Raw genomic sequence first — 27,632 nt, 5'->3', positions numbered from 1 at the left:
GTGTGTAGTCAATCAGGAAGGGGACAACGTGGTCTAAACTCTGCCACCACATCCGAATTTTCCATTCAAATGTATTTTTTATTTTTTTATTTTTTTTTGAGGAAGCGAGTTGTAAATTGCTGCGCGCGTTCACCTAGTGAGTTCAATGACAAAGGGAAGAATAGTAACCCGGTGTGCCGGATGAAATCTTCTTCAAATCGATTGCGCGTATCTGCCTGGTGAAGAGCCCATAGAAAGCATTTTTGAAGGGAAGCCAAAACCTGAAGGTGTTGGGGCGAAACCTGCCACATTGAAGCAGGCTAATAAGATTAGTTACTGATAGTTCAACAAGATGCAAGGAGCAGCGTTCGCTGCGGTAATAGCCCACCTGAGATGCTCTGTGGCGTTTAACTCAACTTTATTCAAGTTTAGCTTTGAAGTCAGTGGGGGCCTCAGTTGAAACGTTGTCCGCCAAAGAAAGATTTCTCGCTGTTCTTTGCACTTCTGGTAAAACTGCAACTATTGCATTTAGCTGCGGCTCAAAGTGGCTTCTCGTTTCTGGTCGTGCTCTGTGCTATTATGGACTGCAATGGCATTCTCAGCCCAAAAAACTACTTCGCACCAGAGGTTGACACGTCGGATGGGCTAGATTTCCATTGAGTGCATATCTGGCTGAGCACGGACCGTCGCTTTCAGAATTCTCATGCAGCCTGTTTGTTTTTGACGTGTTGATTTTAGTCAAATGTTTTTGTTTTGCGCGCGATATCCTCGCATCTGTTCCCGTGCTGCAGCGCACCCCCCCCCCCACTCCCACCCCTCCTCAGATCCCATCAGGCTCCCTCTGGCTGGCGTCCCATCAGAAGTCGTCTCTTGAATGAGCGACGTCTGAATGGTGCTCAGACGGAGGAGAGCGTATTGTCGGCGGAGCCGCATGTGACTAATCAGGACCGGGCTCGCCTCCTGCCGCCTTCCTGGCCCATATATTCTGCTGATTCAAAAGGCCACTGAGGCTCGGCGGTGACGGAAACACTGAGCAACGACAGAAAACGCGCCAGCGGGGAACGTCGTAAAATACGGCCGCTGACATCGCTTTCGTTGATTTCCAGCACATTATCGGCAGCATTTTTATGATGCGGATAAACAATTTATTGGTCCGCCCCGGTGTCGGTAATCAGCAGCAAACCATGAGAGCCGCCGCGATCTAACCGGTGGTCCGACTTGTTGTTGTTTGTGCCTTCTGCCATATGCCTGCTTCCATCTTTTTCCTCCCCACCTCTTTTTTTTTTTTTTTTTTTTTTTTTTATCTTTTATCTCTTTTTATTTTTTTCCTTCTCCGGTCACTCTCCGCTTTGCTCCGTGCCTTCACACACATAAAATGGAGGGCAGCCGTGAGGTTTCAATTCAGAACTCATTTGTGGTGCTGCCGGCCCCCTACCCGCTCTGCAGTTGCCGAGGGGACCCTGGGGAGCCCTATCACAGCTCTATATGCAAATGCACTTGCACCTGGACAACAGCGTGGGCATGCTGGGACTCGGAGCTTATTTATGCAAATCTCAGAGAGACAGTCGCAACACAGAGCCGGCCACCGACACCGGTGGCCATATCTCCCTGGCAGCGTAGCAGATAGTTGGAGGGAAGGAAGGAAAAAAAAAATGTTGCAAACATCAAAAAAAAAGAATGCAGACCAAGTTTCAAAAATGTGGGAGGTGGAGTGACAGAGTCAAGGAGAGTTGCAAAAATATATATTCATGAGCGTGCGGTATAGGTTGTTTTTTTTTTGGTCGCTCCATAGATTATGTGGCACAAGCCTTTATTTGGCAATGACACAAGGCAGGTACGAGGCAATTAAGGAGTGAGACAAATAAGGACCAAAAAGGAAACTTGCATTTTTTTTTGGTTGTTTTTGATCAGGGCGGCGGACGCGGCACACAAGCGCATTTGTTTACCATGAAAACGCAACTGACAAGAGGCAACGACGCCGAATGTGCTCAGGCGCGGCGCGGTGAAAGGAGAACAAAACCAATCTTTGTGTCTCAGCTGGCCCTGCCTCCCGCCTGGGCCGTACCACTGTGCAAGACATCACACAGGAAAGCGCTCCCTTTGCCGCGTACAACAGGCCCCCGCATTAATGTGCAAATGTATGCAAGAAAATTTTCCGAAAAGCCAAAATTACTGTGCCAAATGAGGTAGCTGCACTCAAATTGTCAGGATTATGAATAATTACCGCGTGTTTCATGGAAGTTTCCTCAATTTCCTGTAAAACAATGACTTCAGTGGTTTAATTGAGAAAAATCCAAACGCGGTGTGAAGTTATTGTTTTCCAGGGGGGGTTGGAAGGTAGCAGCTACTTTTTTATGTATTGTGAGAGAACACTGAAGTCGTCTCTTCCATCCTTTTCCATTAGTTCCCTTTGCACGACCTGCCAGTTTTGCGCGGAAAAGCCCACGTACTTAAATCCCACATAATTGCCGGCGGACGAGGAAGCGCTGAGTTACAATACATAAAGAAATACACGTTTGTCGGATTCCTCTCCAGATATGTTAATACGCCTTTAGTTTTAGTAAGAAGTGCGATCAATAGAAAACCGGCGGCGATTGTGCCTCTCCATCCTTTTTCTCCTCGGATCACAGAAATGGCAAATGTCTGAGCTTGGATACCCGGAGAGGTAGGCTGCTGAAGACGATCCAAACAGCCTCGATTGAAACCCAGTCACACCAGTATCCTGACGGAGGAGGGGGAAAAAAAAACACATTTCTTGAATGAACACAAAAAAAAACTGCTCCTTGAAATCTCCCAAAAAATGCATCCGTACCTGGACGACTAACGCGCGGGAGCGGCAGTTGACCATAACCAGTCCTCTTCCATCCGGCGGAATATTTTCCAAGGCTGTTTCTCCTCGTGTCTGCTCACAAAGCAGGGGCTAGTGAGATACAATTACGAGTGGGTTACTCCAGGCGCGTGTCGAGCCACATTCTCATGCCAGGTGTGAACCGACGCACTCAGGAGCCGTCCACTTGGGATTGGATTGGCCCGTGACGCGCACTAAACAGCCTCTCAGAAATAACCCTGCGTTGCTCGGAGACGGACCCCGGCGCTCTCGCCGGCGAGGACTTCAACGTCTTGCCACTGACAAGTGAAGTCAGAGGGGCTAAGCCAGGTGTTAATGGCCGGTAAATACCCTTCTGATGTGCGTGGGCTAGGCACCCTATTAATCACGTCGTTTCCATTCCCACATTTGCTTAAGGCCGCCGCCGTGCGCAAAGTGTTGACAGGCACCTTTTGACTGCACTGCTGCATTAGGAGGCAAATTACTTGAAATTGTGCCCATTATTGTACTTTCACGATAACTTTAAAGCTCCCGTTTGAAGCAGAATTCCCTTTAGCCCTGTTTTACAACCATACTTAGTATCTTTAACGTGTCTTGATTTGTCTGTTTCACTTTCTGGACAGTATGTGCTTTATGCTGTTCTGAAAACCAGCCCTTGGTGATGTCATCACTGTACCTCAATTAATGGAAGGTTCAATTTTTGGGTCAGAAGCAAAAACCAACCAGAAAACAAAGCAGGTTTTTGCTGGAGACTGTCAACACAAGGCTAAATATGCTATATTCTGGAGATTTGTGTCGATTTTTGAATTGTAGTCAGTTGAGCACAACTGCTGGTTGAAAAAAAATCACTTTTAAAAATGAGCATCACATATATCCATCTATCAATCTGCTTGCTAACCGACCAAACTGGGTTAGCGGCCTCGCAAGTCAAAGGCCCTTCAGCGCAGGTTGATGCCACTTAAATGTGAAAACTTTGAAGGGCACACCTGGTAAGAGCTGGGTGTTGTTGTTTTTTTTTTTTTTCTTACCCTCCCCCCCTCTTATAACGAGACCGGCGCTCCGTGTGATGTGCCTTAAACAGCAGTGGTCACGGAAAGGCGCGGTTGTAATTCACCCTGGAGAGTGACGCGCTGCCAGCCCGAGGGCTGACTGGCAGCTTTGATGCTCTGATCACCGGGATGCTCGCTGCCTCCTCACCTTCTGGTTGAAGAACCAGGAGACGGGGAGGAGGAGAAGGCGAGGGGAGGGGGCGGGGGAGGGGAGGGCCGAGGCGGTTAAAAAAAATGACGGCTTACGACTCTTTGTGGTTTGACTGAAAGAGGCAACGAACTTGATATGACGTAAGATGCCCACCTTCCCCCCACGCCCCCTGTTTTTTTTTTTCTTACTTTTTTTAAAATGCAGACAAGTCCGTCGAAAAAAATCGAGAGATAAAAGCGTCGCCGGTGACGTGGACCAAGAAGAGAAATGTCAGAGAAGAGAACGACTTAAAGAAAGAGGTAGAAAAAAGGAGGGGAAGGGGATGGAGGAGGGTGGTGGAGAGGGGTGGGGGGGGCTGGGACGGCTGTTGTTATTGTGTTTGATGTAGTGCTTGACAAGAGAGAGAGAGTTTAGAAATGCGCGTGTATGGCGAGGCGGCGGTGAGAGCGAGAGAGAGAGAGAGAGAGAGGGAGAGAGAGAGCTAGAGAGAGAGAGAGAGAGAGAGGGAGAGAGAGAGCTAGAGAGAGAGAGAGAGAGAGAGGGCTCATTTAAATGCATGCTCACTCAGGGCCCAACAGACACCCATAGAGCGGGCGTCTGTTGAGAATTCATCACGGCCCTACTGATAAAGCCTCAGCCTCTTAGCGGGGAGGTGGTGGTGGTGGTGGGTGGGGGAGGAGGAAGGGCAGACGGATCGCTCTCACTCGAGGTGAGATTGCCTCGTGGATGGACACTTGTTAAGCAGAAACACACAACGCTGACGGATATTAGCGGCCGGACGCCGGCGACCCGAGCCGACCGTTTCGGCCCTCGAGCGTTTTGCGAGAAAAAAATAATAATTTTGCTCAGTGTTTGTGTCAGATTTGTTTCAGTTGGACGCGTTTCGACTTCTGGACCCGGTTCATGGCAACGGACGGAAAAGCAAAGAAAGCAAAAGCTGACGGATGCCAAAATGTTGTCATTCCGCGTCTCAGCGGCCGTCCGCCTTTAGAGTTTCACCATGTGTGCGATATTAAGTTGGAAGATTCAGCTTTATTTTATTTTATTTTTTTAGGGATGTAATTTATTGCAGGGAACAGTGATTGTTTGGCTGAGGTGACCGCAGACTGCGAGTTAGCATAAACATGTGCGCGACAGTCGTCGGGTGACTTTGTTTCTTCCCAGCGGCTGTCAACTGCAACGCAGTACAGCGGCATGGGTTGAGAGGATTCTGCTGTCTCACACTTCAGTTTTCTCAGATTTCTGAGCTGAGCTGATCTTCCAGGCACCAAGGAAGACTTTGACTTTCTATTTTCGCTAGTCTGTGAGGCTAAAAGTCACGGATTGGAATGACTAAAACAGTCCTAGGTCTTGATCGCTAACTGTGCTGTCTCATTCATTTTGTCGTTTTTTGCCATTTGAACCTCACATTCGCATTCTGGACACAACAAAAAAAATAAAACCTACATCCGCCCCTCCTCCAACGGGGCTCTTGCTGCTCATTGTAATAACAATTCACAAACAACTCATTCTCTCTCCCTTTTTCTGTTATTCTCACTTACAAAAATAGGTCAAAACTTAATCCCCAATCTTCCATCTGCTTCCACTTCAGTCTCCCGAAAAAGAAAAAAAAAAAAAAAGTTGGTGCACTTTTTCCCCCCTGCGTCTCAGTTTGAGTAGTGAGGGCTGCGAAAAAACTTTTTTTGGAGTGTGTTTTGGGGCGGGGGCGGGGTTGGGAGGAGGGTGGTGGCGGGGAGCTGGGGTTGGGGGGGCGCTGGCATGGCGGCGATGGCGGTGGCGGTGGTGAAGTAGGCAGCAATTAGCGTGGCGCTAATGAACTCCCTCTCATTATCAGTGAATCAACAGGCCTGTGCTAATTATGGTTAGCAGGACAGACTCCTCTCTCCCACGGCGACGGGCTTCAAGGTCCCTCTGGAGCTGCGGCACACCGGATGGTCTGCCAGCAGCCACAGGTGCAAAGCACGGAGTGCCAATGTTAAAAACATAACACATATGCGCACAGGAGCAGGCACACACAAACACGCAGCGTCGCACAAAGCGTTCGAATCCAGGAGAGAGAGACAGAGAAAGAGAGAGAGCGAGAGAGAGAGACCGGCGCTCCCTAATGTTTGTGGTCATTTGATGCCGATGGCCTGAGCGTGCACACTTGTTTCGTGTTTGGGTTTTAATTGCTATTAACCCGCCATTACCTTGAGTTTTGCGCGAGGCTGAGAATAAACTAGGGTGACTTGGAGCCAATGTTTGCCGATAAGTCGCTGGCTAATTGCGTGCGGCGTGCCTCGCTCACGTAATGATTTCCGAGCTGCAGTTTTACCTCCGTCTCGCAAGAGCGCGAGACTGAAGTTGCTTTATGTGCGACGCTTGCTACTTGTCGTTGGGGGGGGGGTTTATATGTGGCCTCCGGCTTTGGTGGCCGCTTCCGTCCGTAGCTGAGTGCTGTAATGTTCGGGGAGGTTTTGTTCAATATGACAAGTGATATACTTCCACTCAATGCCAATACAAAGTCGCCGTGCCAGCCCACAATCGACTGCAGCCTGCCAGACAGGAACTGCAGTCAGGCGGATCTCGGAGATCTGAGCCTTGTTGACACTTGAACTCGCCATAATTGCGACATTAGCGGCTATTTGGGCTCACAGCGAGGTCTTAACGTCGTCATTTTGGTGTCACGTCTTGACTACAATCCTTGACGTTAGTCCTCGTATTAGCGTTTGCAACCAGATTGCTGCCTCTAAATTTCAGGTGAACTGTCCCTTTAAACAAGTAGCTTCCCTCCAGCTGCGCAGGTAATTGTTTGTTTTTGGGGTTATTGTTTTTTTCGGCTGGTGCGCATTGCGATTACGCCTTTGTGGCGCTTAAATCATCCCGCATGGCAAAACTCCCTCGCTGCGCAAACAAGTGCTTTCACAGTCGACGCAGCCAGTTCCATTAATCAGATCTCACCTGTCAGGAAGCACTGGCCCTGTCGAGCCTTTCAAAACACTTTGCACCGCTCTTAAAAGTAGCGCACCTTCAAAACATATGGATTAGGGCTTCTTCTTCTTCTTCTTCTTCTTCTTCCTTTTTTTTTTCTTCGGCGTGTCACCGAGGCGAGCAAACACCAAAAAGGCGTTTGGTGTCAGCCCGCAGCGTGAGCGTTTAAAAATAAATAAATAAAAAGAGGACCTGGGCATGTAAAACAGACCCCCCTTCAACCTCTTTTCTTTCCATCCATAAGTTAAGCAGAGATCAGTGGCTAACACTCTTAATCCCAAGGGGGTGCTTTCTGAGCTGTAATTTAAAAATAGCGTTTTAATAACACACCACTGCTACAGTACATTAATCTCAGAATTAATTATCTACCCCACCCCCAGCCTATTTACTTGAAAGAGGCTCTTTGCTGCATTTCTTGTGTTTTAGTTCTATTTATTCCATGAGCGAGCGGATAAAGAGATACATGTGGAGTGTCTTGTGCGGAGTGCAGTAATTACGGAGTCGCCAGTATATTACCGGCACAAATACGGGAAGCCGGCGAGCAAATTAGTGCTGCGGGGTGTCATCAGCATATATGGTCAGCAAAGGTGAGGCGGTCTTAAACGTTTCCAGTTTCTTCTTTTTTTTTCTCTCTCCCGCGCCGCACAGTGTAAACAAGAAGTAATTCAATTAGGGAGTGCATTAAATAAAAATGTGAGCCTAATCCAAATATATTGTAGCAAACAGCTGCGGCTGCGGCTGCATAACTTTGCCTTCGTTTACATTTTTATGCAAGAAAATGTTTTTAATCAAACGTCACTCCGAGCAATAGCAAATCAATTCCGGGGAGAAATTAAAGAGCATAATGTGACTGTGAGCCAGGCCTTAAGGCACGGCAAATATTCAAAAACAATATTAAACTGCGATAAATAAAATATGAACCTTCTTTGGCAATATAGCACTCAAACGTCGGGGGACTTGGGCACTTAATGCAAGTTAATGAAACGCAAGGAGTCGTGGTTTTTTAAAGTCGCGGCCCGGCAATCGACGAGCTTTTTTTGCGGGGGAAAAGGGCGGCCAAGGCTGTCGCCGAGCCCGACCGGCTGGATTAGGAGGTGGACGAGGGACGGAGGCGAGCGCCGACATTGATTATTATTGCGAGCCGGCCACGTTTGGAATGGAGGGAAATAGACGGCGGAAAAAGAGGAGGAATCCTCCTCGGTCCCCTTCCTCTCCCTCTGATTGACTGACCTCTATTGTCATAACTCGGAAGCTGACAGCGATCTCCCGCACATACATCACTTTGTGTGTTTCTCGGCTGAATAGCGCCGACGTGCGCGAGCCCCGCATGAGGTGGGTGCCCCCGGGTCTGTGTATCGCAGATAACCTTTACAAGGAGGTGTAGTTCACGCCTCCCGGCCTCGGCGCCGCGGCGCTATCGCGTCGGCGGATCTGGATGCGGTTAAATCCAGTCACCGGAGAGACGGCCGGGGCTTGGCATGCATGATTGATGTTGAGTTTGCAACATTAGGTATCATAAGGTGTAATGTAGGAGATAGCGCGAGATTGCATTTGAATGCGTTAGGAAGGGAAATAGGGAGGCGGCGCCGCGGCTCTTGGTGCTTTATGGTTTCTTGCTTCTCCTTTTCTCGGCTCTGGTTATCTGACAATAACTGTAAAAAACAAAGATCCCGCTGCGATTCTGCGTGTAGCGCGGCCCCGTTCCGTCCAACCGTCGTCCAAGTCCAACTCGCTTTTACGTGTCCGGCGCCGCGCCTTTAAAACGCACAAAAGGGGCCCCCCCTCGCGCCGACTGTTACCCCATTTCAATTAGGCTTTGATTGAGTTATGAAGTATACAAGCACTTTTCGCCAAGCGGCAACGAAAAGCGACATACATTCCCGTTGTTTGTGACACGACGCGACTCCGATTTCTGTGTCTCCTACATGACATCCTATTAATTTTGTTTGTATCGAGGCAGGTGGTTGTCAGTAAAAGTCATTTCGTCAATCAATTTTTTTTTTTTTCGGACTGCCTATTTTTCAAATGAAAAAATAAGTTGCTAATTTTGTCAGTGCTCTTTCTAGACACTGCAGGTTTAATTGCTAATTGTTAACTGGGAATGAATGCATTTGCATATTAATTAGTTAGCCCATTTGCATTTTTAATTTGCTGCCTTCAAAGGGGGTGAGATAAAAGGTCGCACAATTCTGAATAATTTAAATAATTTATGCTCCATTGGTGAAAAGAAGCTGAACAGAAGTGTTCTGCGGATATTAACCCCTGAGAGCTTTTACCGAATAAAGCACTCCAAAAATTGTTTTAACAAATCTAATTAAACGGAAAAAGGTCTGAACACACAACCACCCAGAGCACTAGGAGCTAGCAGAGTGTCCTCTGGAACAAAACACGCGGCGGCGAGAGAGAGAAAGAGAGAGAGAGAGAGCGACAGAGGGTGCATGGAAATGGAGGACAGGACTTCCAGCCCTCCATCCGGATGAGAGCGGCCTCTCCCGTCGTCGTTTCATCATTCAAGATTGATCAAATACCCCTGCAGGAATGCTGATGCTTGCTACTGTAATAGTAATTCTCTCTGAAGTTAAGCTGCTCTTAGAAACTTGTCACACTTCACAGGCAATCAAAGAGACACGGGCGCGTGTGTGCGTGCGTGCGTGCGCGCGCCAGCCAGCCAGCCAGCCAGCCAGCTAGCAGGCGGCACCGGCGACGGATCCTTGAAAGTGGCTAATTTTTTTTTCCAACGGCCCGTCCGAGACGTCGCTTCCAATGAGCGGACACCGGGAGGCATCAGATCATGGCGGAGGAAGCCACAACAAAGGGACGACACATGTAGCCGCATCTCGCCTCCCCCCTCCCTCCCCACTCCTCTGCCGACGGCTGACGTGTCCATTTGAAAAATGGTGGAAAAACCAAAAATCCATTTTTTGGGGGATTCTTGGGGTTGGGGGGGGGGGGCGGGGTGATGGTGGCGAGGAAGTGATATTTTTCTCTTCTTCCTCTTCAACCAGGTCCCCGGCTGCATTGTGAGACTGTCTTCTCTCCTTTGTCCCTGTGATCTTAATTACATGCCCTGGGCCCTGTGCACAGTAGCCCATTTAAATCAGAACACATCCAGCTTCCATTATGGGCTTGGCATTTGGTCTTTGTGCCCATGCTCTTAAATTACATGCTGCCAATCCTAGTGGGCACGGGCAAGATGAGGAGCGGAGGATGGGTGAGAGATGAGTTTAAAGGAAGGGAGGGGACGGGGCGAGAGAACGAGAGAACGGGGAGGGCTCGCCGAGGAGGGGCACGGTGGGGGCAGGTTGGGCTCATCCAAAAGCCCAGCCGCCCTCCCTCCCTCACCGTTCCGTTTCCTCTCCTTCCCCGTGCCCTCTTTATCGCCAGATAACTTATGTAAAGTAGCAGATGAAACCCATTCCCCATTCACGTCGGCCTGATTGTCAGAATAAGCTTGCATTCCTTTGAGAAAGTGATTGACCGTCTGAAAGGGTACAAATTAGGGGCCTGTTCGTCTTTTCTTCTCCCGGTCGCGGGGTTTATTTGCGGCAGACTCACCCAGGCCCAAAATTAAGTGAACTCAGGCAGGGATGAATGGGAGAGCTCTGATTGAATAATTGATTTCCTTTGTGCGGCCTGTGTTTAAGAGGGATAACTAGACATCCTTTGGAGTGTAATGATTGTAATTACTGCGATGACTGGTCATGTCAAATATGACACAGGAAAGGACTGTTATTAACCTTTATTCTCCGCGTGGGGGTGGGGTTAAAAAATAACCCAATACCCCCTCGTCTCTCCCATCTGCATATGGGTTTCACCTCTGGCGGAAGCGCGGCTGGCGTAGGTTGAATGCATGGATGAACTCATTCCCCGTCTCCTACTTCTCGCCCATGAAAGGTGGATGGGTAATTGACTGTGCAGTCGGAGTCACTGGTGTGTCAATGACTCAGGCGGCTAGCGAGCCTTGGGGTAACTTCACTCCAAACTCAAGTGTGAGAAGAGAAGGAGTTATGGCCGCCTTCATGATATCTGTCAGATCCCAGCATGCGCCTCGACCTCTCAAGCAGCACCGTCCGGATTGGGCTCCTCACGCACTTGACTCGTTTCAGGGGGTCCGCGGTGAAACAGACATTTATCACGCGCTGATCAGACGCGGGGCTGCTGACGTTTGCCGGACACGCGGTCCGGATGAATCATGGACGCCGGCGCTGATCTGGAGAAACCTGCCGCCTGCGACGACGGAAGTCAGACGCGTGTGCATCAAACCCGGGGAACGACGGGCGGGAATAACTCACGGCTTCAAGGTAGCGGCGCGACAAGTCTGAGCCCAGCGTCGCGTCTTCACTGTGATAATGCGCAGCTGGTATGTGCTAAACAACTTGTAACGTTGCACGGCGGCGGGTTTGCGAAGATTTAAACGTCCGACAGGAAGTCCTTTCAGTTCTTTGCCTTGAGATTGAATTGCATGTCCACTTCTTGCTAGCATTGACATAGAAGCAGGAAGGAATAGCTGGAAAAAGCAGCCAGAAGGGGACGCTAGGATATTAAATGGTGCTAATGCTCTGAGAGAAACAAAACACTTCCCAGCATTGCAACAGCAATATATTATTATTACTGCTAATAATAATAACATTACATACGAAATTAAAATAGAAAAATGAATGGGTGTTTTAGTTCAGTAAGAAAAAGCGGGTTTATCAGTGAGTAAGTGTGGCAGCTCAGCAGTTTAGCATTAAAAGGGTGCGCCGCAAACGCAGCCCTTGAGCTAAAAGAGGCTAAAAGCGGGCTGCCGTCGAGCCCAGGTTTCATTTGTAAATACAAACAAGTCCCCCTCTTTAAATGAACAGCAGAGGGACGAGAATGTCAGACAGCTCCATAGGCGATGAATAATTAAACAACTGCAAGGCCGCTGACACAGTCCCCACGGTGATCTCGGCGAGGTGTGCGCCGACACTTCGTGATTCACAGCTGTAAGGCACGGCATACGGTCGAATGAAACTCATTTTGATGTAAAATATCAAACATTCCTCAAGCAAGTCCGCAGAGTCGCATCAGCGGGCCACCGGAGAGAGACGTGCCGAGACGTTATCGGGCGCCTCTCGTCTCGGCTTCAGTCAAGAAGTTGCGTTGCGCTTGAAGTATTCCGGCTGTATTTAAACAACACAAAGGGCTTTTCCTCTTCCCGCCGTCGGAAAAGTAGAAAACTGCGAGTTCTGATTTTCCACCGTAAAGTTTCTTCTTCTTCTTCTTCTTCTTTTTTTTTGCCTTTTGTCCTCTTCCAGAGACGGTCCACAGCGATGCACCGCGGCAGATCAGAGCAGCGCCGCGCAAAAAGTTACGGGGGGGGCAGGGAGATGGGGGATGTGGAGGGGGTGGGAAAAAAAAATGTCGGTGCCTGCCACTGCCAATTCCAGGCCTCGTTGCCCTTCAGTTGAACCTCTGGAGTCAGCGCTGCCCGCCTTGCCAGATGTGGAGACGACTAACAGAAGAAAAAAAAAAAAAGCAGAAGAAGAAGCCGCTTCATTTGAAGCCTGTAATTAAGTACCGCAAGCACTTGTACGCAGATAATGTGGCTGGTGAGCACCTCACAGATGGCACCGGGAAAACACTGAAACACTTTTTCACATGACCCCAGTCAAGGAAGACGTATCGATATCCCGCCATAAGAACAAAGGCATTCTTTTGTTTTTTTTTGTTTTTCGCCGGGCTTGGAGTTACCTTCCAGTGTTGCCTTCAAGGAGAGCTTCCTGAGTTAAAAACAACGAGTCAGTAAACGCTCCCTCAATGTGCCCGAACTCACAGAAATGAAGGAAATTCTAATACAGTGAAATGTTTTTGAAATTTGAATTCCTTTCAGGCTGAGATTCTTTGCAGTGGTCCGAGCAACTCACAAGTGCGTTTACGTTAACCTTGAAGCTGAAATTGCAAACGGGGGGGGGGGGGGGGGGGGGGGGGGAGAAAAAAAAAAAGGGAATCATCACTTTTGACAAAAATCTTGCAGGTACCACACAATTTTTTTTAATGTTCACATAAAGTGGTTTTACTAGGAACTCGGACTGAAAATACTTTTTTAACAGTTAGAGGTCAAGAGACTTGGTATGTTTATCAGGAGGAACTGATTCCCTACAGGGCTCATGTTACTGCAAGTGTCACACGACGCGTCAGAATTCAATGTTTCCATCCTCAAATGTGTCTGCTTCCACACAAGAGGTTTGTTTTCGCAGCATATCTCCTGTAGCACACTTGGATTGCCCTCAACTAGCAATAATGACGGCAAATGCAGTTGTTGCAATGGAAATAAACATCAATGCCTCTTGGAGAGACGCGACGTGAAAGAGTTGAATTGAAACGCAGCAACTTTGTTTTTGTTATTGCATTTTCAAATATTCACCAACTTCATTTGGACTTACAAACCCACTGAGGCAACAAGCAGACTCATCACATTCAGGTTGACCATTTTGAGCAAACGCTAGCGTCGCCTTTTAAGCGGCGTTTGCAAGCCTTTGCATTTGCATTTGCAACTAGCTCGAGCGTAACCTCGCGCCGGAGCCGCCGTGTCTTCGGAGCGCTAGTTCTTTCACGGCGGCCCCGGCTCAATTCGCTAATTACTCTTTCAATCTGCGCTTGAATTAGTCTAAGAGCATTAAAGAACCCTTCTGCCGGGTTATAGCCGTCTCTTGTTCCTGTCCTTGGGCCCTGTGCGACTTCTGCGCGCGATGCAGGAGATATGGAGTGTAGTCGCCGCCATTTGTGCGCGCATTAAGCTGTTTTCCAGCTGTTATCTTCTCCGGCGCGCTATCTTTTAAATCACTGGACACTGGGGAATCACGCGAACATAACGATTCTTTGGCAGCTTAAACTTAATTTCAAGCTAGCCTTTGAAAAAAAATCACATGCTTATATGTATATATCCATATATATGTATAGATAGATAGATATAGATAGATAGATAGATAGATAGATAGAAGTGGTCTCAAGTTATTCTAAGTTGGAGTGTTTGAATAAATGAGGTAATCTGATTTTAATATGGAGTCAGTCAACCATGCCAATAAAAGTTGCGCTTTTCCTTCTTCCCCCCTCAGGTGTTACAAATGGAGAAGACACATATTTAGTCTCTAGGTGGATGTGACTGTGCCATCCTGCTATTTGTGTTCCTTAATGACTTTCTAATTCCTCATCAGTGGGTAGCTGGCCTCCACAGCAGGCAGACATGGCGCAGTGGCAGGTTGCCATCCAGGAACAGGTGCTCCTCCGTGTTGTGCTTATGGTGTCCGCTGGCCCGGGTTACCGCTTGCGGGATGATCTTAAGCCAGGTAGCCGCGCGATGAGAGATGCATTTTTACGCTCACAGGGCAGCGTGGGGATAAATTTGCGTTGGTGTTTTTTTGCATAAGAGAGTTTTCAGGATGCAGGACTTTGTCAGTGTTGTGGAGCTTTAACAGCCTGAATCATCTGAGAGCGTGTTTATGAGAGATGAAGGCCGTCTTTGCCCGTTGCTATTATGTCTCCAACCTGCTGGTAAACTCTGCGGAAATTAAAAAGGAAAAAAAAAAAAAAAACTTTTGCTTGCTCCATCTTTTAGAAATCTGCTTCTGAATATACGGCCCAGCGTGATGCCACAAAGCGTGCTGATGCTTCTCTCAGGTTGGTGGCAGCACCGTCGGCCAGGTGTTGGCTCCCACCCCTGAGAGAGTCTTTTGTCCCCCCTCCAAGCGTGCTGAAGGTACAGGAAGGAAGACACTCAAGTTTTGTTTTTTTTTACCAGGAGGGTTTAAATGGCAAAGCAATGGTGGTGTTTTCTGGAGATCTGCAGGAGTTTTGCATGATTAATTAAGGCTATGCAATTGAGTCCGCGTGGAAAATTAAAGATCTGAAAATGGATAAAGTGCGGGGCCTTTAATTAATAATGATAATTCCTTAAAGAAATGCTCCATGGATGGAGAGACCTTCCATTGAAGGTGTTTTATCCCCGTTTTTAGAGGATCTTCCCCCCTGTATTTGATTACACTTAAGGAGTGCAATACAATGTTTTTCCAGATGAAAAAAAAAAAGATCCGCACCTGTCAAGAACTAATCCATTGTTTGACTAGGCACATTTGGAATTTCAAAAGTATTATCAAACCAAGGGAATATTTTCAGCTGAATATCAGCGCAAAACTGTTAGAAGGAGAATCTTGAAAGGTGCTTTTAATCATAGAAATTTCTAAGGCACTATTTAAAAATATCTGGTGCTTTGTTGCACACTTCACTTACGATCCAGTCACGTGACTATTTTGCATTTCTCAGAGAATTTTTTTTTTTTTTTTTTTTCCCATCTGGAATTTTTATTTTGCTCATCTTATTTCTAAGAGTCTGTCGCACTGAAGTCCTGGGAGAGTTGCAGGCAAGGAACTAATCACACTTCCATGCAAAAATGAGAATGATAAAAAGCATTTGTTTACCTTGATCAGCTGTTGTCAGCCTTTTCTTTTAATGTTTTGTTGCGTTGCTTTTTTTCTCTCTCTCTCTCGCTGGCATTTAATCTCTTGAGGTTGTTAATTGAATATGCAAAATTGAGGCTGCATTGCACGCATCTTTGTGCGGAATGGGACGAAGGCAACGGAATTACACTGATAGCAAGCACCCTGTGCTAAGTTGTGAAGCATTTCAAGGTTCTGCAGGACAGTGGTTTCAGATTTTTGGAGCTTCATTAAGTGTTTTTAAGTAGGAAATAAAGGATGAAAGGCCTTGTAAGTGCGACATTGGAGAAATGTAGCTGTAAATCTTTTAATGTGTGTTGCTCAAATAGCAAGAGTAATACTAATGTCAAGTACTGGCTCTTTAGTGGGTCAGTGGTTTTTTTTTTTTTCAACAATTCAAGCAGAAACTGTCCAAAAGAAAAAACACCAGAGCACAATAAGCAAAAGTTTAACAAAGCCAAAAATAGATAAATATATAAACGAAAACAAAACATGGCTGACACACTGACACATCGGAGCAAGTCTGTCCGCCATGACACCTCCTCCGCCGCGCTGGTCAGATCACTCAGAGCAACATCGCAGCGCGCACACGCATCCACCTGAGCATCCTCTGATCTCACCCAGGAGGGGAAGACAACGCTCACAAATCAACGTCCCGTTGCTGTCATCTCGCGACGTGGCGTCTCCCCCCGCCCCTTTGAAGGTACAGTAGCGTTGTTGCCTCCCTCGTTCTCTGATCTGAAAACTCCCACCTTTTATCATGCCGTTGCGGGCAAGGAGGAGGGCGGCGGGAGATAAAGGACGCCGCGTCTTTGCAACTCGGACCCACCAAAGTGAAGAGAAAGCGGCGCTTTGACAGCCGCGCTTGAAGGAGCGTCGCCGGGTCACGCCGAGGAGCTTCAGAGACGATGAGGCCAGGCTGAATGGCGGCAGGGCGGGCGTCAGGGGTCCTCGTCCGGATGAAGTTGCGCTGCGTGTTTCATCTGAATACGAAGCCGGAAATAGAGTCGCATCGGAGTTCATTGTCCCAGTTAGCAAGACGGCGGCGTCTCATCGTTGCCCTTAGCGCTGTCAGCAAGTCGATTGCTGCGGAATATCGTTAGCCTGATAGCATAATTGCCTAAGTCATTTTTTTGGCCAAATTGTGATATCTGAATAAGAAAAAATACCAACGTGCTTGCCAAAAAATGTGCTTTTTCTTGTTTTGTGAAAACATTCAACTATGACTTAGGCGACTATTCTACCAGGCTAACGATATGTTGTAGCTTGCAAGTGGAAGCGATGTAGCGGCATGTCGCACAACACCATCAGTCGGACTTTTTTAACTGACACAAAAAACCAAACCAGGACACTCATGGACGGTGAAATGCACAGTTTTCACTGATTAACCGGGCAGCCGGTCCTAGCATAAAAACCCAGGCCCTGGACGCACAATAAAAACGTAGCACAATTATGAATGGCCAGTTTCTGAGGAGGAGATTTGGCCATTAACTGTATATTAAACCCTGTAATGTGGCACCGAAGAGTCTTAAGACAAAAGCCTCGGAGATTCGCTCCTTGTCCTGAATTACCAGCCAGCTGTAAACTACAAGTCCCACTCCACAGCAGGAGGATCACTCCGCCCATTAGCCTTGGCTTGGTGCCGACTGCAAATGTTAGATCCGTGGCTGTCAGGAGGCCCAGTTGGGATGGGACCCTCTGTCACTCACGGCGACGCGTGTCATAAACTCATTGTCTCGCCATCAATCTGGGGACCTAACCACCTCCGCAGCAGATGGAGGCCCAGCAGGGAAACAGGGGGGCCGTGCCCTGGGCCGCTGCCCCACACAGAGTGCACGCAGTGGGAGAAAGAGGGGCCACAACCGCCGGAGTGCCCCCCGTACCCAGGGCCGGACCTCCCGTGGATACACCTCTGGATGAAGTCCTAATGTTGTCCGTGATTAATTAGACAAAATGGAAACGGCGCTCTCTGCTGTGTGGGAAGGCGGCCCCCTACGTAATGAAAAAAAAAAACTATTTGAAAGTTTTCAAGCGCCTCCAAGTAGATCTTCTCCCCCCCTCCTCCTCCCATCAGCGTCATTAATGTATGTAGGTTCTATCAAGTACGTATATCAAGGTCTAGAACCATCATGAGAAAAAAAGAAAAGAAAACATCGCTCGGAAATTTAAGAGTGGAAATAGTGCCAAACATTGTACCACGAGAAATAAAGATGTCTTTCCTTCCCTAAATGGGGGATATGTAATGATATTCATAAAAAAGACCACCTACTGGGGGCACAGGAAATACTGTTCCTAAGCAACAACATACACGTTCTTACAAGCTTCATCCGGGGGAATTTTTGACCGGATTGGGATGCAAACAACAGAAAAACCTTTAACTAGGCCAATCTTATGAATCCGCTCCCTATGGCTGAATCTCTGGCTGTCTTGTCTGGCACAAATTCATCAACTAATGATACATTCTTTATTCCAACAAACAACAACAGCGGCAACAATATAAAAAAAAAAAAAAAATGTGGGGGGGGGGGCGAAAAAAACAATAAAGAGAATAGACCCGAGCTGGTGGCACGGCGCCAAAGCAAATCTCAACCCCATTTTTTCGCAGCCCTTCGGTGCGAAATAGCACCTGAAGGGGTTACGAGCCGTCTCATTAATATGCTTAAATCAATCAAAGACTGCTGCTCTTGTCTCATTCTTTTTTCTTTTCTTTTCTTTTTTTGGGCGTTTTTCTGCACAACTCACTTCAAGTGGCCAAAGGGTCGATTTCTTCTAGTTCAAAAAGACATTAACCTTTGTGTTTTCCCATTAGTTTAACAGGACGCTTTGCTAAGGAGAATTAAAGGCGCTTTACACAACCACCCCACCCCAAAAATCACGGCGCGCTTTGTCTTAGTTATCAAACTGGCAATGTGGCATGACTTGAGTATCTAAAGTCGTGAATGCTAATCAGTAGAGACTCTGCTCTAATCTAGTTAAAAATTTAAACTGCATTGCCTTGCCTTCTGTATTTTTTACGTTATTTACATTCACCGTTTCCCTTCATGACGCAAAACCTTGCAAGTTGTCGTGCACCAATTAAGCCCGTTCAATCTTATGAAATGCACTTTCTATTGCACCTGAGTGTTCAGTATCGTTGTTGTTGAGCTTTTCATCTAAAAAGGCCTCACGACAACAACTGCGTTTTCCTAATGAGCAATGCTTGTTTCTCCCTGTTATTCATTTCATCGATTAAAGGCATAAAAGGCTTCGCTCTCACGGAGGTCAACCGACAAAACGTTATATTTGACTTCCACTTCCGGAAAGGTGATCAAACAAACAGCAGGGGGAGAAAAAAAAGCCAAAAATGAAAGCACAGCATGATGAATCACTCTTGCAAATGTGACCCCCCCAAAAAAAATTATAATATAAATAATAGTAATCGTCGCCTTAGTTCTATTGAAGACTCGGCTCGTTGACACACAGATATTTTCTTTTTGTGAAGAATAAACCATTCATTGAAAAAAAATAAATGAAAAAAAAGCTTGTTTAAGCTTTGAGACGCTCACTTGACACCGGGTTGCCCAGTGTTCAAACTGCCTGCGCACCCTCTGCCTTGCCATGGTTCAGTGAGAGGCCAGTAGAAAGGCTTTATTGCCCTCTTGTGGGGGAAAAACAGACAATCAGTCCGGTCCGTCAACTTTACGGTCTTCTTTTGTTAAATCCTAACATAAGTATTTTATGCCTGGATGTAAGGCACCAAAGACCAGGAAAAGTGTCATATTGGAAAAGTGAAGTGAGGTAAAACCTCAGCCAACAACCAATAAAGTGTTCCTTTTCTGTTAAAATAATCTTAACCTGAATTGACGGTAAATAAAACAAAAGTATCGATCACTTAGCAAAAAAGAAAACACCAAAATCAGTATCATATGAGCAAAAGAAATTCCTTTTTTCTCTCCTTCGGCGGTTTTGAGATTCCATGGGGCAAAACTCTGACAAAACAACATGTTTTCACAACAAGGAGAGCCCTACAGCTGCCGGGAATAAAATATTCAAAACATTCCAACAAAAAAAAAAAAATCCCCAAAGAAAACATCAGGCCTTCATGAGAAGTATTATCATCCAAAGATGGAGGGATGTTGGGAGGTTTCACCTTTAATTTTCTGCTCTCTGTACGCTCATCAAAAATCTCATTTAGATGCCTGCAGCAAAAGCTGAATAGCGATTGTAGCCAAGTGTCAGCTGGTTAACATTTTTGCACCAGCTTTAAGCAAGTGACACGTCCCTTTAAAGTAGTTGAATCAGCAGTGAAGGTTGGAAATAATCAGAAGCTCCACGCAGCTGTTCATTATCAGAGCGCTCCTTCCTCAAGAAGGTATCATCATCATCATCACAAACTTGTCTGACCTGATTAAGTAAATTGTGATCCAGACGGAAAAAATATACAGAAACGTTTCAGTCTTGCGTTAAGAATAAGGATAGATCAAAAAAGTGCTTTCATTCTTAAAGACGCGACAAGGCACGTTTATCTCTTTTTGTTAACCGACAGAAGGCAGATAGAAGGCATCAAAATACCTGAAATCAAAATGTATTTTATTTACAGATGAGTTGGAATTGATATTTTGAAATTATATAAATTCTAAACCTCTAAGGGCCTCTTTACTTACAGCATCTCACCCTGAAGTCATAGCACGTCCATGTCCCTTTTAACTTTGATTTACATGACACGCACTTGTTCTAAAATTGAAGTACAATAGCTGCGCCGCAGTATTTTTTTTTTTTTTTTTCTTTTTTAACAATATGAAAATCCACTGGACTGTCATGCGAAGATTTACTCCCTTCATCTAGGAGACCTCAAGACACCCAAGAGACACGATGTCTCTGGCTTCCTGCGCAAGTGATCACAAGATTTTAACTCGGAGTCGGTGGGTAACAACATTTTACGAGATGACTTCCCACAGAAGAGCTGAGCAGTTTTTTCCCCTCGCCACCTCTGACACCTGTGCAAGACAAAAAACTTTTCTTTTTCTTTTTTACTGTTTGCTTCTTAGTGAAGTTATCATTTCCCCCGCTGACAGCTGTAATGCTCTCATAACTGGAATTTACACCAGTCAGTGGTGCCAGGCGATGTTTACACATAATGAAAAAAAGAAATGTTTCGAGACACTGTGACTTTTCCTCTTTTTTCCCTTTCTTTCTTCCTTTATTTTTTAATCAACATGTCACATGTTGGTTTTTGGGAGACATGGAACTCCAGTTATGACGGATACAAAAGGAGAACCAGGAAGTCTTTAGGTGTAAGAGGATGAGATTGATAGATTTGGAGAGATAGAGAGATCAATATAAATGTTTCTTATCTGCAAAGGGCAGCAGAAAGTTATTTTTCATGACTTTTTATCTAAACCAATTTTATTTTTATTTTTTTTGAAATTATATCCAGGTAAAATGTTACACTGTGAGCCGTGATCATTTTTCTTGAGGCGTAAACGCATGTCACTCATATTTCTAACCCCTTCGTCAAAGGTTTCACCATTTTCGCAATCGCGGATGCTTTCCAGCTCTACTGTTCCTTCCAAAGCTTCGATAGACAAATTGTGATTCTTAATTAACTGCTCGCCAAGTAGCATGCGGCGATGAAGTGACAAATACCTGCAGCTCAGTTCTGATAAGACTGAACCTCTCATTATCGCCTCAAACAGTGCTATTCCTCAGATTAAGGAATAGCACTTCTGCTTTTGCACCTGAGAAGTATATTTAAAGACACACAGCTGTGTTTGTTAAGTCTCTTTGGAACATCGCTTACAACAATAACAATCTGATTTTAGCAACTCTGCAGCAGATAATGTCTGTGAATGGTCTTTTGATGATAATTTGTGATTTTGCCCCAACAATTTTCAGAATTCTACAGTCTTCAGTTTACAAAATAATGACCTTGCTCGAGGCTTCTTAATTGTACAAGCATGCAATCATTCGACCCTTATTTAGGGTCACTCCACTGGGTGACCTGTTCATTTTCAGATCTGTTTAAATATTTTTGTCCTAATTTTTTGAAGGTCACTTGGATTTTTTTTTAAAACAATGTATACATCCTGTTTTCGTTTTCTTTTTTGCTTTGGTTTACAAAGTTACCAACCACTTCTAAAGGCAACTTAGCCTTACGTCCATGAAATGGGTGTGCCCCTTATTCGAGATTTGCAATACAACTTTACCGTCATGTTTGTAGCTGTTATGTGATGAAGTCTTTTTTTTTTTTTTTTGTCGTCGATATATTTTAACAAAAATATTTGTTGCAAATGCTGCAACATGGTACCATTTACCTCGCTTGTACAGGGAACGTTTCCCCGAAACCGTTATTTCTTCAGAACCGTGAACGCAGCATCCAGTGGGCTGAACTGAGGGGCTTGAGAAGGACGATGAAAACAAAAATGGACATCGAACCAAAATACTCCGGCTAGCCAGGGTGAGACTGAGAGTTTCCTTCACGTTCGGGGGGTGGGGGGCACCGTTGTTGCGACAACGTGCCGATAATGCAACGCCGCTCAACGGTCTGTCGTATCGAGCCTGTGGCTGCGAGATTTGCTAAACCAAGTTAGCCTCGGTAGCTTACCAGCGTACGCTAGTGCTTTTAGCTCGATAGTAACATCGTCTCTCGGACCTTGAGCACTTAGACAGTGTCATGTCAGGTAACAACGATATATTGGCGTGTCGTTGAACAAGCGGTTCCCCGGAACTGACGGTAACGTCGGCTGCCGTGAGTTCAACCCCCTTGACTGTGATCTTTCTGTCAGCTGTTGTTGTTGTGGCTCTGTTGCTAATATCAAACAGCAGCCATTGCTCTATCGTGAAGGGCAGACGTGACGTCGTCATAAATTGCAAAACTCACCGTGCTCGAATACTGTTTTGAGTGCCATTTGCATTGACGAGAATCGCCATTGTCATTATATTATATAGGTCAAATATGAAATGTGTGATTTAAATCTGGTTGCGTTTCCCTCAGCGACCGCAGGGGGTCACTGTTGTGTGTTGACCTGTAACCTGGCAGACACGTTCGTGGCAAATTAGGACAAAGAAAGTTAAACTGCCTTGTAGTGAGATAAATACACCAGTGTTATTGTTACTATTACGTTTTAAGAGGGATACTGGTGTTGAGCTGCTGACTGCTGACTGCTGCCTTTGGTTTTAATTCTGTCTTAGATTCCACATTCTGAAATACCTTGTTGGTGGATGGAATGGAAGGTGGAATAGGGCATCAAAGCAACAATCTGCTGTATAATAGAAAGAAGATTTGTTGTAAAGGCAAAATTATGCAAAATGTACACAATGCAGAATGTACTTCATCAAAGCTAAAGCGCCTGAAAAGACAAACCTACTATCAAAAATAAGCAGGATAAAAACAGACGTTAAAAACAGACTTTTTTTGTCGGGATTTTATGTTGTAACGTTCAATCAGCATGACCACCGACCGTTTGTCTGATTGCGAACAGGCTGTCCGTGTCAGACTTCTGACTGGGGCTTCGCCAGGAACCCTGAGTGGAGCAACGTTTGCCTAGAACCATGGAAGAACGCATTGGTAACATTATATTCAGCTCCAAGTTTGACTCTGGGAATCTGGCCCGAGTGGAGAAGGTGGACAAAGACGCCTCAAGCTCTCCCACAAGTAACAGTCCCTCCGGGTCAAATCCCGACCATGAGTTCAACGTGTGGACTCGGCCCGACTGCGGCGGCACAGAGCAGGAGAACGGCAACAGGTAATAATTAAATCCATGTAGCGGAAGCAGAATATTGGTTCAGCTTGCAACTCTTGTGTCCTAAATCGTCTTTATTTGTTTCAGATCTTGGTTTTTCTTCAGTGTCCGGGGTGCTGCGCCTGGGAAGCTACTCAAGATCAATGTGATGAACATGAATAACCAAAGGAAGCTCTACAGTCAGGGCATGGCTCCTCTAGTACGGACTTTACCCAGCAGGGCCCGGTGGGAACGAGTCCGGGACAGACCTACATGTGAGGTGAATACACACACACACACACACACACCACCAGGCTGTCAGGAAGAGTGATTGGGAACACATCAGTGTCTTTATTTCTGTTTCTCTAACATTGTTCAGATTGTAGAAAACCAGTTCATCCTCTCCTTCACTCACCGGATTTTGGAGGCGAGAGGAGCCACAACCTACTTCTCCTTCTGCTACCCGTTCTCCTACACTGAGAGTCAGGAGATGCTGCAGCAGTTCGACAAAAGATACCCAAACGCTGCTCAGCTCAGTCCGAGCAGGTAAACCACGCGGACTTACCTGAGATTTGTGTCACGTTTGTACCTTATTTTTTTTTCTCCCAAACCTTTCCTCTCACTGATTCCCGTTTGTCCCGCCACCGCTCGCAGCGAACCGAGCGGTTTGTATTACCATCGAGAGCTGCTGTGCAACTCTCTGGATGGCAACAGGGTCGACCTGCTCACTGTGACCAACTGCAATGGAATGCAAGAGGAGCGAGAACCTCGCCTGGCCAAGCTGTTTCCCGACGCCGATGCTCCGAGGGCGCACCGGTTCATCGGCAAAAAGGTGCAAACGGGTCACGCACGCACAAGCAAAAAAAAAAAAAAAAACACACTCAGTATTCTCTTTCACCCAGTGACACCCTGCTAGCACTTAGCACAAACACTTGAGGCCTGTGCGTGCGTGTGTGTTTGCAGGTGTTTTTCCTCAGCAGTCGAGTGCACCCTGGGGAGACGCCCTCCTCCTTTGTGTTTAACGGTTTCCTCAACTTTATCCTGAGAGAGGACGACCCTCGGGCCAACGCACTCAGAAACCTGTTTGTCTTCAAGCTCATTCCAATGCTCAACCCGGACGGGGTCGTTCGTGGACACTACAGGTAAGAAAAAAAAAACAAACTCCTAGCCGTGTCGCGCACTTAGCAACTTAGCCTCTTTTTACCGAATCTAGTGTTGCCATAAGCTGCGTTTCCATTGCAGTTTTTCGCAAAATAAAACCGATATTTCTAAAATTTTGCAAAGTACAAATACATAATCCTCGTGGAGCAGCTATTTCAGTTGACACTACTGCTGTTGCTGCTGTAACGTCAAAATTATTCCGTCTCCTCCATCCAAACATGACACACCATTTTCACTTGAAGTGAAATGGTCACGTCCCCGTCCGGTATTGTGTAAATGCGTAAAAAAAAGTGTTTCCATGACACTTTTGCGATACACCTCTATATCAATACGTCTGAAAAACCTCCGCATGAGAGCGCCAAAACCTTTTTGCGATGTTTGAGAGGTTTTTTCCATTGCCAGTTTTCCATTGCGATATTTAGGTTTTGCGCAATTCTAGGCGCAATGGAAACGCAGCTATAGAGACAAACACGTTTAAAAAAAATCAGAACTCACACTAAAATTCCAACTAACTTGCAGCTTTTTTGTAGGACTGATTCCAGGGGCGTGAACCTGAACAGGCAATACCTGAATCCCAGCCCGGAGCTGCACCCTTCCATCTACGCAGCCAAAACGCTGCTGCTCTACCACCACACACACAACCAGCAGCGCCGGCGTGACCCCAACTCTCACCTGGGCGGGGCCTCGCGCGCTCAGACCACGCCCCTCAACGCCAAGCCCGCCAATCAGCCCCAACCTCAACCGTTCACCGCCCTCGAAGTCAGCCTGAACCAACGCAACGCGGAGAAGGGCGCCGACCCGGCCGCGCCCGACGTTCCCATGCTGATGGAGAACGGCTGGGAGCGCTCGGACATGGGCAAGGCGGAGCTTAGCGCCTCCCCGAGCTCCTCTGACACCGTGGAATCGGCGGCGTCGACGCAGGAGGAGAACCAGGGACCCGTTCCGGCCCACGAGGGGGGAGTGGCCTATTATGTGGACCTGCACGGCCACGCCTCCAAACGGGGTTGTTTCATGTATGGAAATAACCTTCCTGATGAGAGCCAACAGGTAAAAGTTCCTAATAAAATAATTCAAAAGTTACCTGATGACATTCGCTCGTCATTGCTTTTGAGGCAAATCATTGATTTCATTTCGACGATAATTACGCCCGAGTCGCTTTGAACGACGTCCTTGGCGCGTTTGTTTATCGGCCCGCGCAGTCGCGGCAGCAGATGGGGGGGCCGCGGATACCTCCTCTGATGCCTCAGATCTGCTGTTTACCGTGCCTACTACCTCCTGTGCGCGCAGGTGGAGAACATGCTGTACCCGAGGCTGATCGCCGTCAATTCTGCCCACTTTGATTTCCTGGGCTGCAACTTCTCGGAGAAAAACATGTACGCGCGGGACAAGAGGGACGGCCAGTCCAAAGAGGGCAGCGGGCGGGTGGCCATCTACAAGGCCATCGGGTTGCTTCACAGGTCAGATTTTTTTACGACGTCAAAGAAACATCGATGTTGTGCTTTGTTCTCAACACAACAACACCTGCATGTGCGTATTTCTTAACGCTGTGTTTTTCTCTTCCTTGGCCGTTGACCAGCTACACTTTAGAGTGCAACTACAACACTGGGAAAACCATGAACGCAATCCCATCTGCTTGCCATGACAGCGGACGGGCAACCCCTCCTCCGCCTCCATCCTTCCCTCCCAAGTACACTCCGGAAATATTTGAACAGGTGGGAAATCAGTTGTTTTTTTTTTTTGTAAATGTATGGCTCAAAGTCGAAAAATCGTAAGGTTTTTCATGCAAGTGTTGTATGTTAGTTAGTTCTGTAGTCAAGATGGCACCAACCCAGACCAAAACAAGACCAAGACTGAATATATCAAAGAAAAATAACAACAAAACAACCAATGACCAGGATCTTTTTTTTTTTTAATTCAAGTTTGCTTTCACATAAATGGAACAGCAACATTTAAAAACAAATTGACTATGAATAAGGTGGTGTGTCACAAACAGAGTGTAACAAGGCAGCAGATGGAGTCTTTTCTGTTATCGCGTTATTATCGTGTTATTATCGTGCGGCGTTGGCTGAGTCTCGACCGAGTCTCTTGATCAAAAACCCAGAGTCCTTCCCGTCCAACACGGAGACATCGCAGAGTAAAAAAGAGTCCCAGACGAGACCCAACAAGACCCTTCAAAAGTGGTCTGGAGACCAAGACCAATCTCAAGTACTCCAACACTAATGTTGTCATAAGACCTGAACACGGGTGTAATATTGAACATATATTCTTCTTACCATCCTTAATGCATTACAATAATCTTCCCTAATGCTCAAGTACATCTGATTATTTCTTCAACAAACATTCCATTTCCAGAGGCCTGTTCACCGTTACATTGTTGACTCCACGCCCACTGGTACTGCTTATCACTGTTTTAACTGCTCCACCTCCCCCTCCGTCCAGGTGGGGCGTGCCGTGGCCATCTCGGCCCTGGACATGGTGGAGTGCAACCCCTGGTCGAGGCTGGTGCTGTCGGAGCACAGCTGCCTCACCAACCTGCGGGCCTGGATCCTCAAGCACGTGCGCAACACCAAGGGCCTGAACGCGCACGTCAACTCGCACACGCCGCTCAGAATACACCACAGCGGCGGCGGCAAGGCGTCACCGCCAAAGAGCTTCAACACGTAAGCGCACAAAGAGGTCACACGTGTCTTCTTCTTCTTCTTCTTCTTCTTCTTCTTCTTCTTCTTCTTCTTCACTTTATTTCTCACTGTCACTCTTGTCTCACTCCCCCAGCTGCCTGACGGGCTCCGCTTCAGAGAACGCCCTCAACCGGGTCCGGTGCAACAGCCACAGCAGCAGCAGCAACCAGACGCCCTCGCCAAAGATGCACAGCTCCCCGAGCTTCACCTTTGGCTGCCCGCCCCCTCGAACGCACGCCAGCGCTCACGGGGGCAGCGTACGCGGCGGCGGCGGCGGCGGCGGCGGCAACAGGACGCTCGGACCAGCGCGAGGTAGGTTTGCCTGGTGTTTGAGACACATCTGTCATCTCTCCCACTGCTGTAACAAACTGATCAGAGAGGCTAACAATGTGCTGTAGCTAGTTGCTAGCGTGCCCAAGACTGAAGGGATATAAATACAGAGACGCAGACTTGACAACCTGGGCGTCTGCAGCTACGACCACCGCATGCCTCCATCACCTCTGACCCTGAGTGTGTGTGTGTTTGTGTGTGTGTGCAAAGTCTTTGCTACATGAATGTCAATTTTCGCCTCACTAAATGTCCAACCCACACACACAGGCCCCTGTCACGGTGCATCAAGGCTGCATTTCATCGTTGGTTAATTTCATTTAAAGCGATGGTC

At 46.9% G+C, this 27,632-nt stretch overlaps 1 protein-coding gene across 9 annotated transcripts in view; it reads left to right on the top strand.

The window, feature by feature from the left end:
* Nucleotides 1–27,632, top strand: part of agbl5 (AGBL carboxypeptidase 5) — a 64,240-nt gene that overhangs the window by 29,777 nt on the left and 6,831 nt on the right. For 2 of the 9 annotated variants that reach the window (XM_076048426.1, XM_076048425.1), the window contains exons 1-11: nt 21,670–21,868; nt 22,893–23,156; nt 23,241–23,412; nt 23,512–23,678; nt 23,787–23,964; nt 24,096–24,274; nt 24,824–25,340; nt 25,581–25,750; nt 25,870–26,005; nt 26,733–26,953; nt 27,066–27,283. In XM_076048426.1, the coding sequence (XP_075904541.1) occupies nt 22,963–23,156; nt 23,241–23,412; nt 23,512–23,678; nt 23,787–23,964; nt 24,096–24,274; nt 24,824–25,340; nt 25,581–25,750; nt 25,870–26,005; nt 26,733–26,953; nt 27,066–27,283 (2,152 nt within the window). In that variant the 5' untranslated portion in view covers nt 21,670–21,868; nt 22,893–22,962. Of the gene's footprint in view, nt 1–21,664; nt 21,869–22,892; nt 23,157–23,240; nt 23,413–23,511; nt 23,679–23,786; nt 23,965–24,095; nt 24,275–24,823; nt 25,341–25,580; nt 25,751–25,869; nt 26,006–26,732; nt 26,954–27,065; nt 27,284–27,632 lie in introns of those variants that run through there. The other 7 variants (XR_012929169.1, XM_076048428.1, XM_076048424.1 and 4 more) reach the window with 6 other exon arrangements.

The sequence above is a fragment of the Nelusetta ayraudi genome, unplaced genomic scaffold, assembly GCF_046127955.1.
Source record: "Nelusetta ayraudi isolate G7.1 ecotype Tasmania unplaced genomic scaffold, CSIRO-AGI_Nayr_v1 ptg000100l, whole genome shotgun sequence".
In the NCBI taxonomy this organism is placed as follows: Eukaryota; Metazoa; Chordata; class Actinopteri; order Tetraodontiformes; family Monacanthidae; genus Nelusetta; species Nelusetta ayraudi.
The sequence above is the reverse complement of the archived record's forward strand: the minus strand, read 5'-3'. Positions and strand labels throughout refer to the sequence as shown.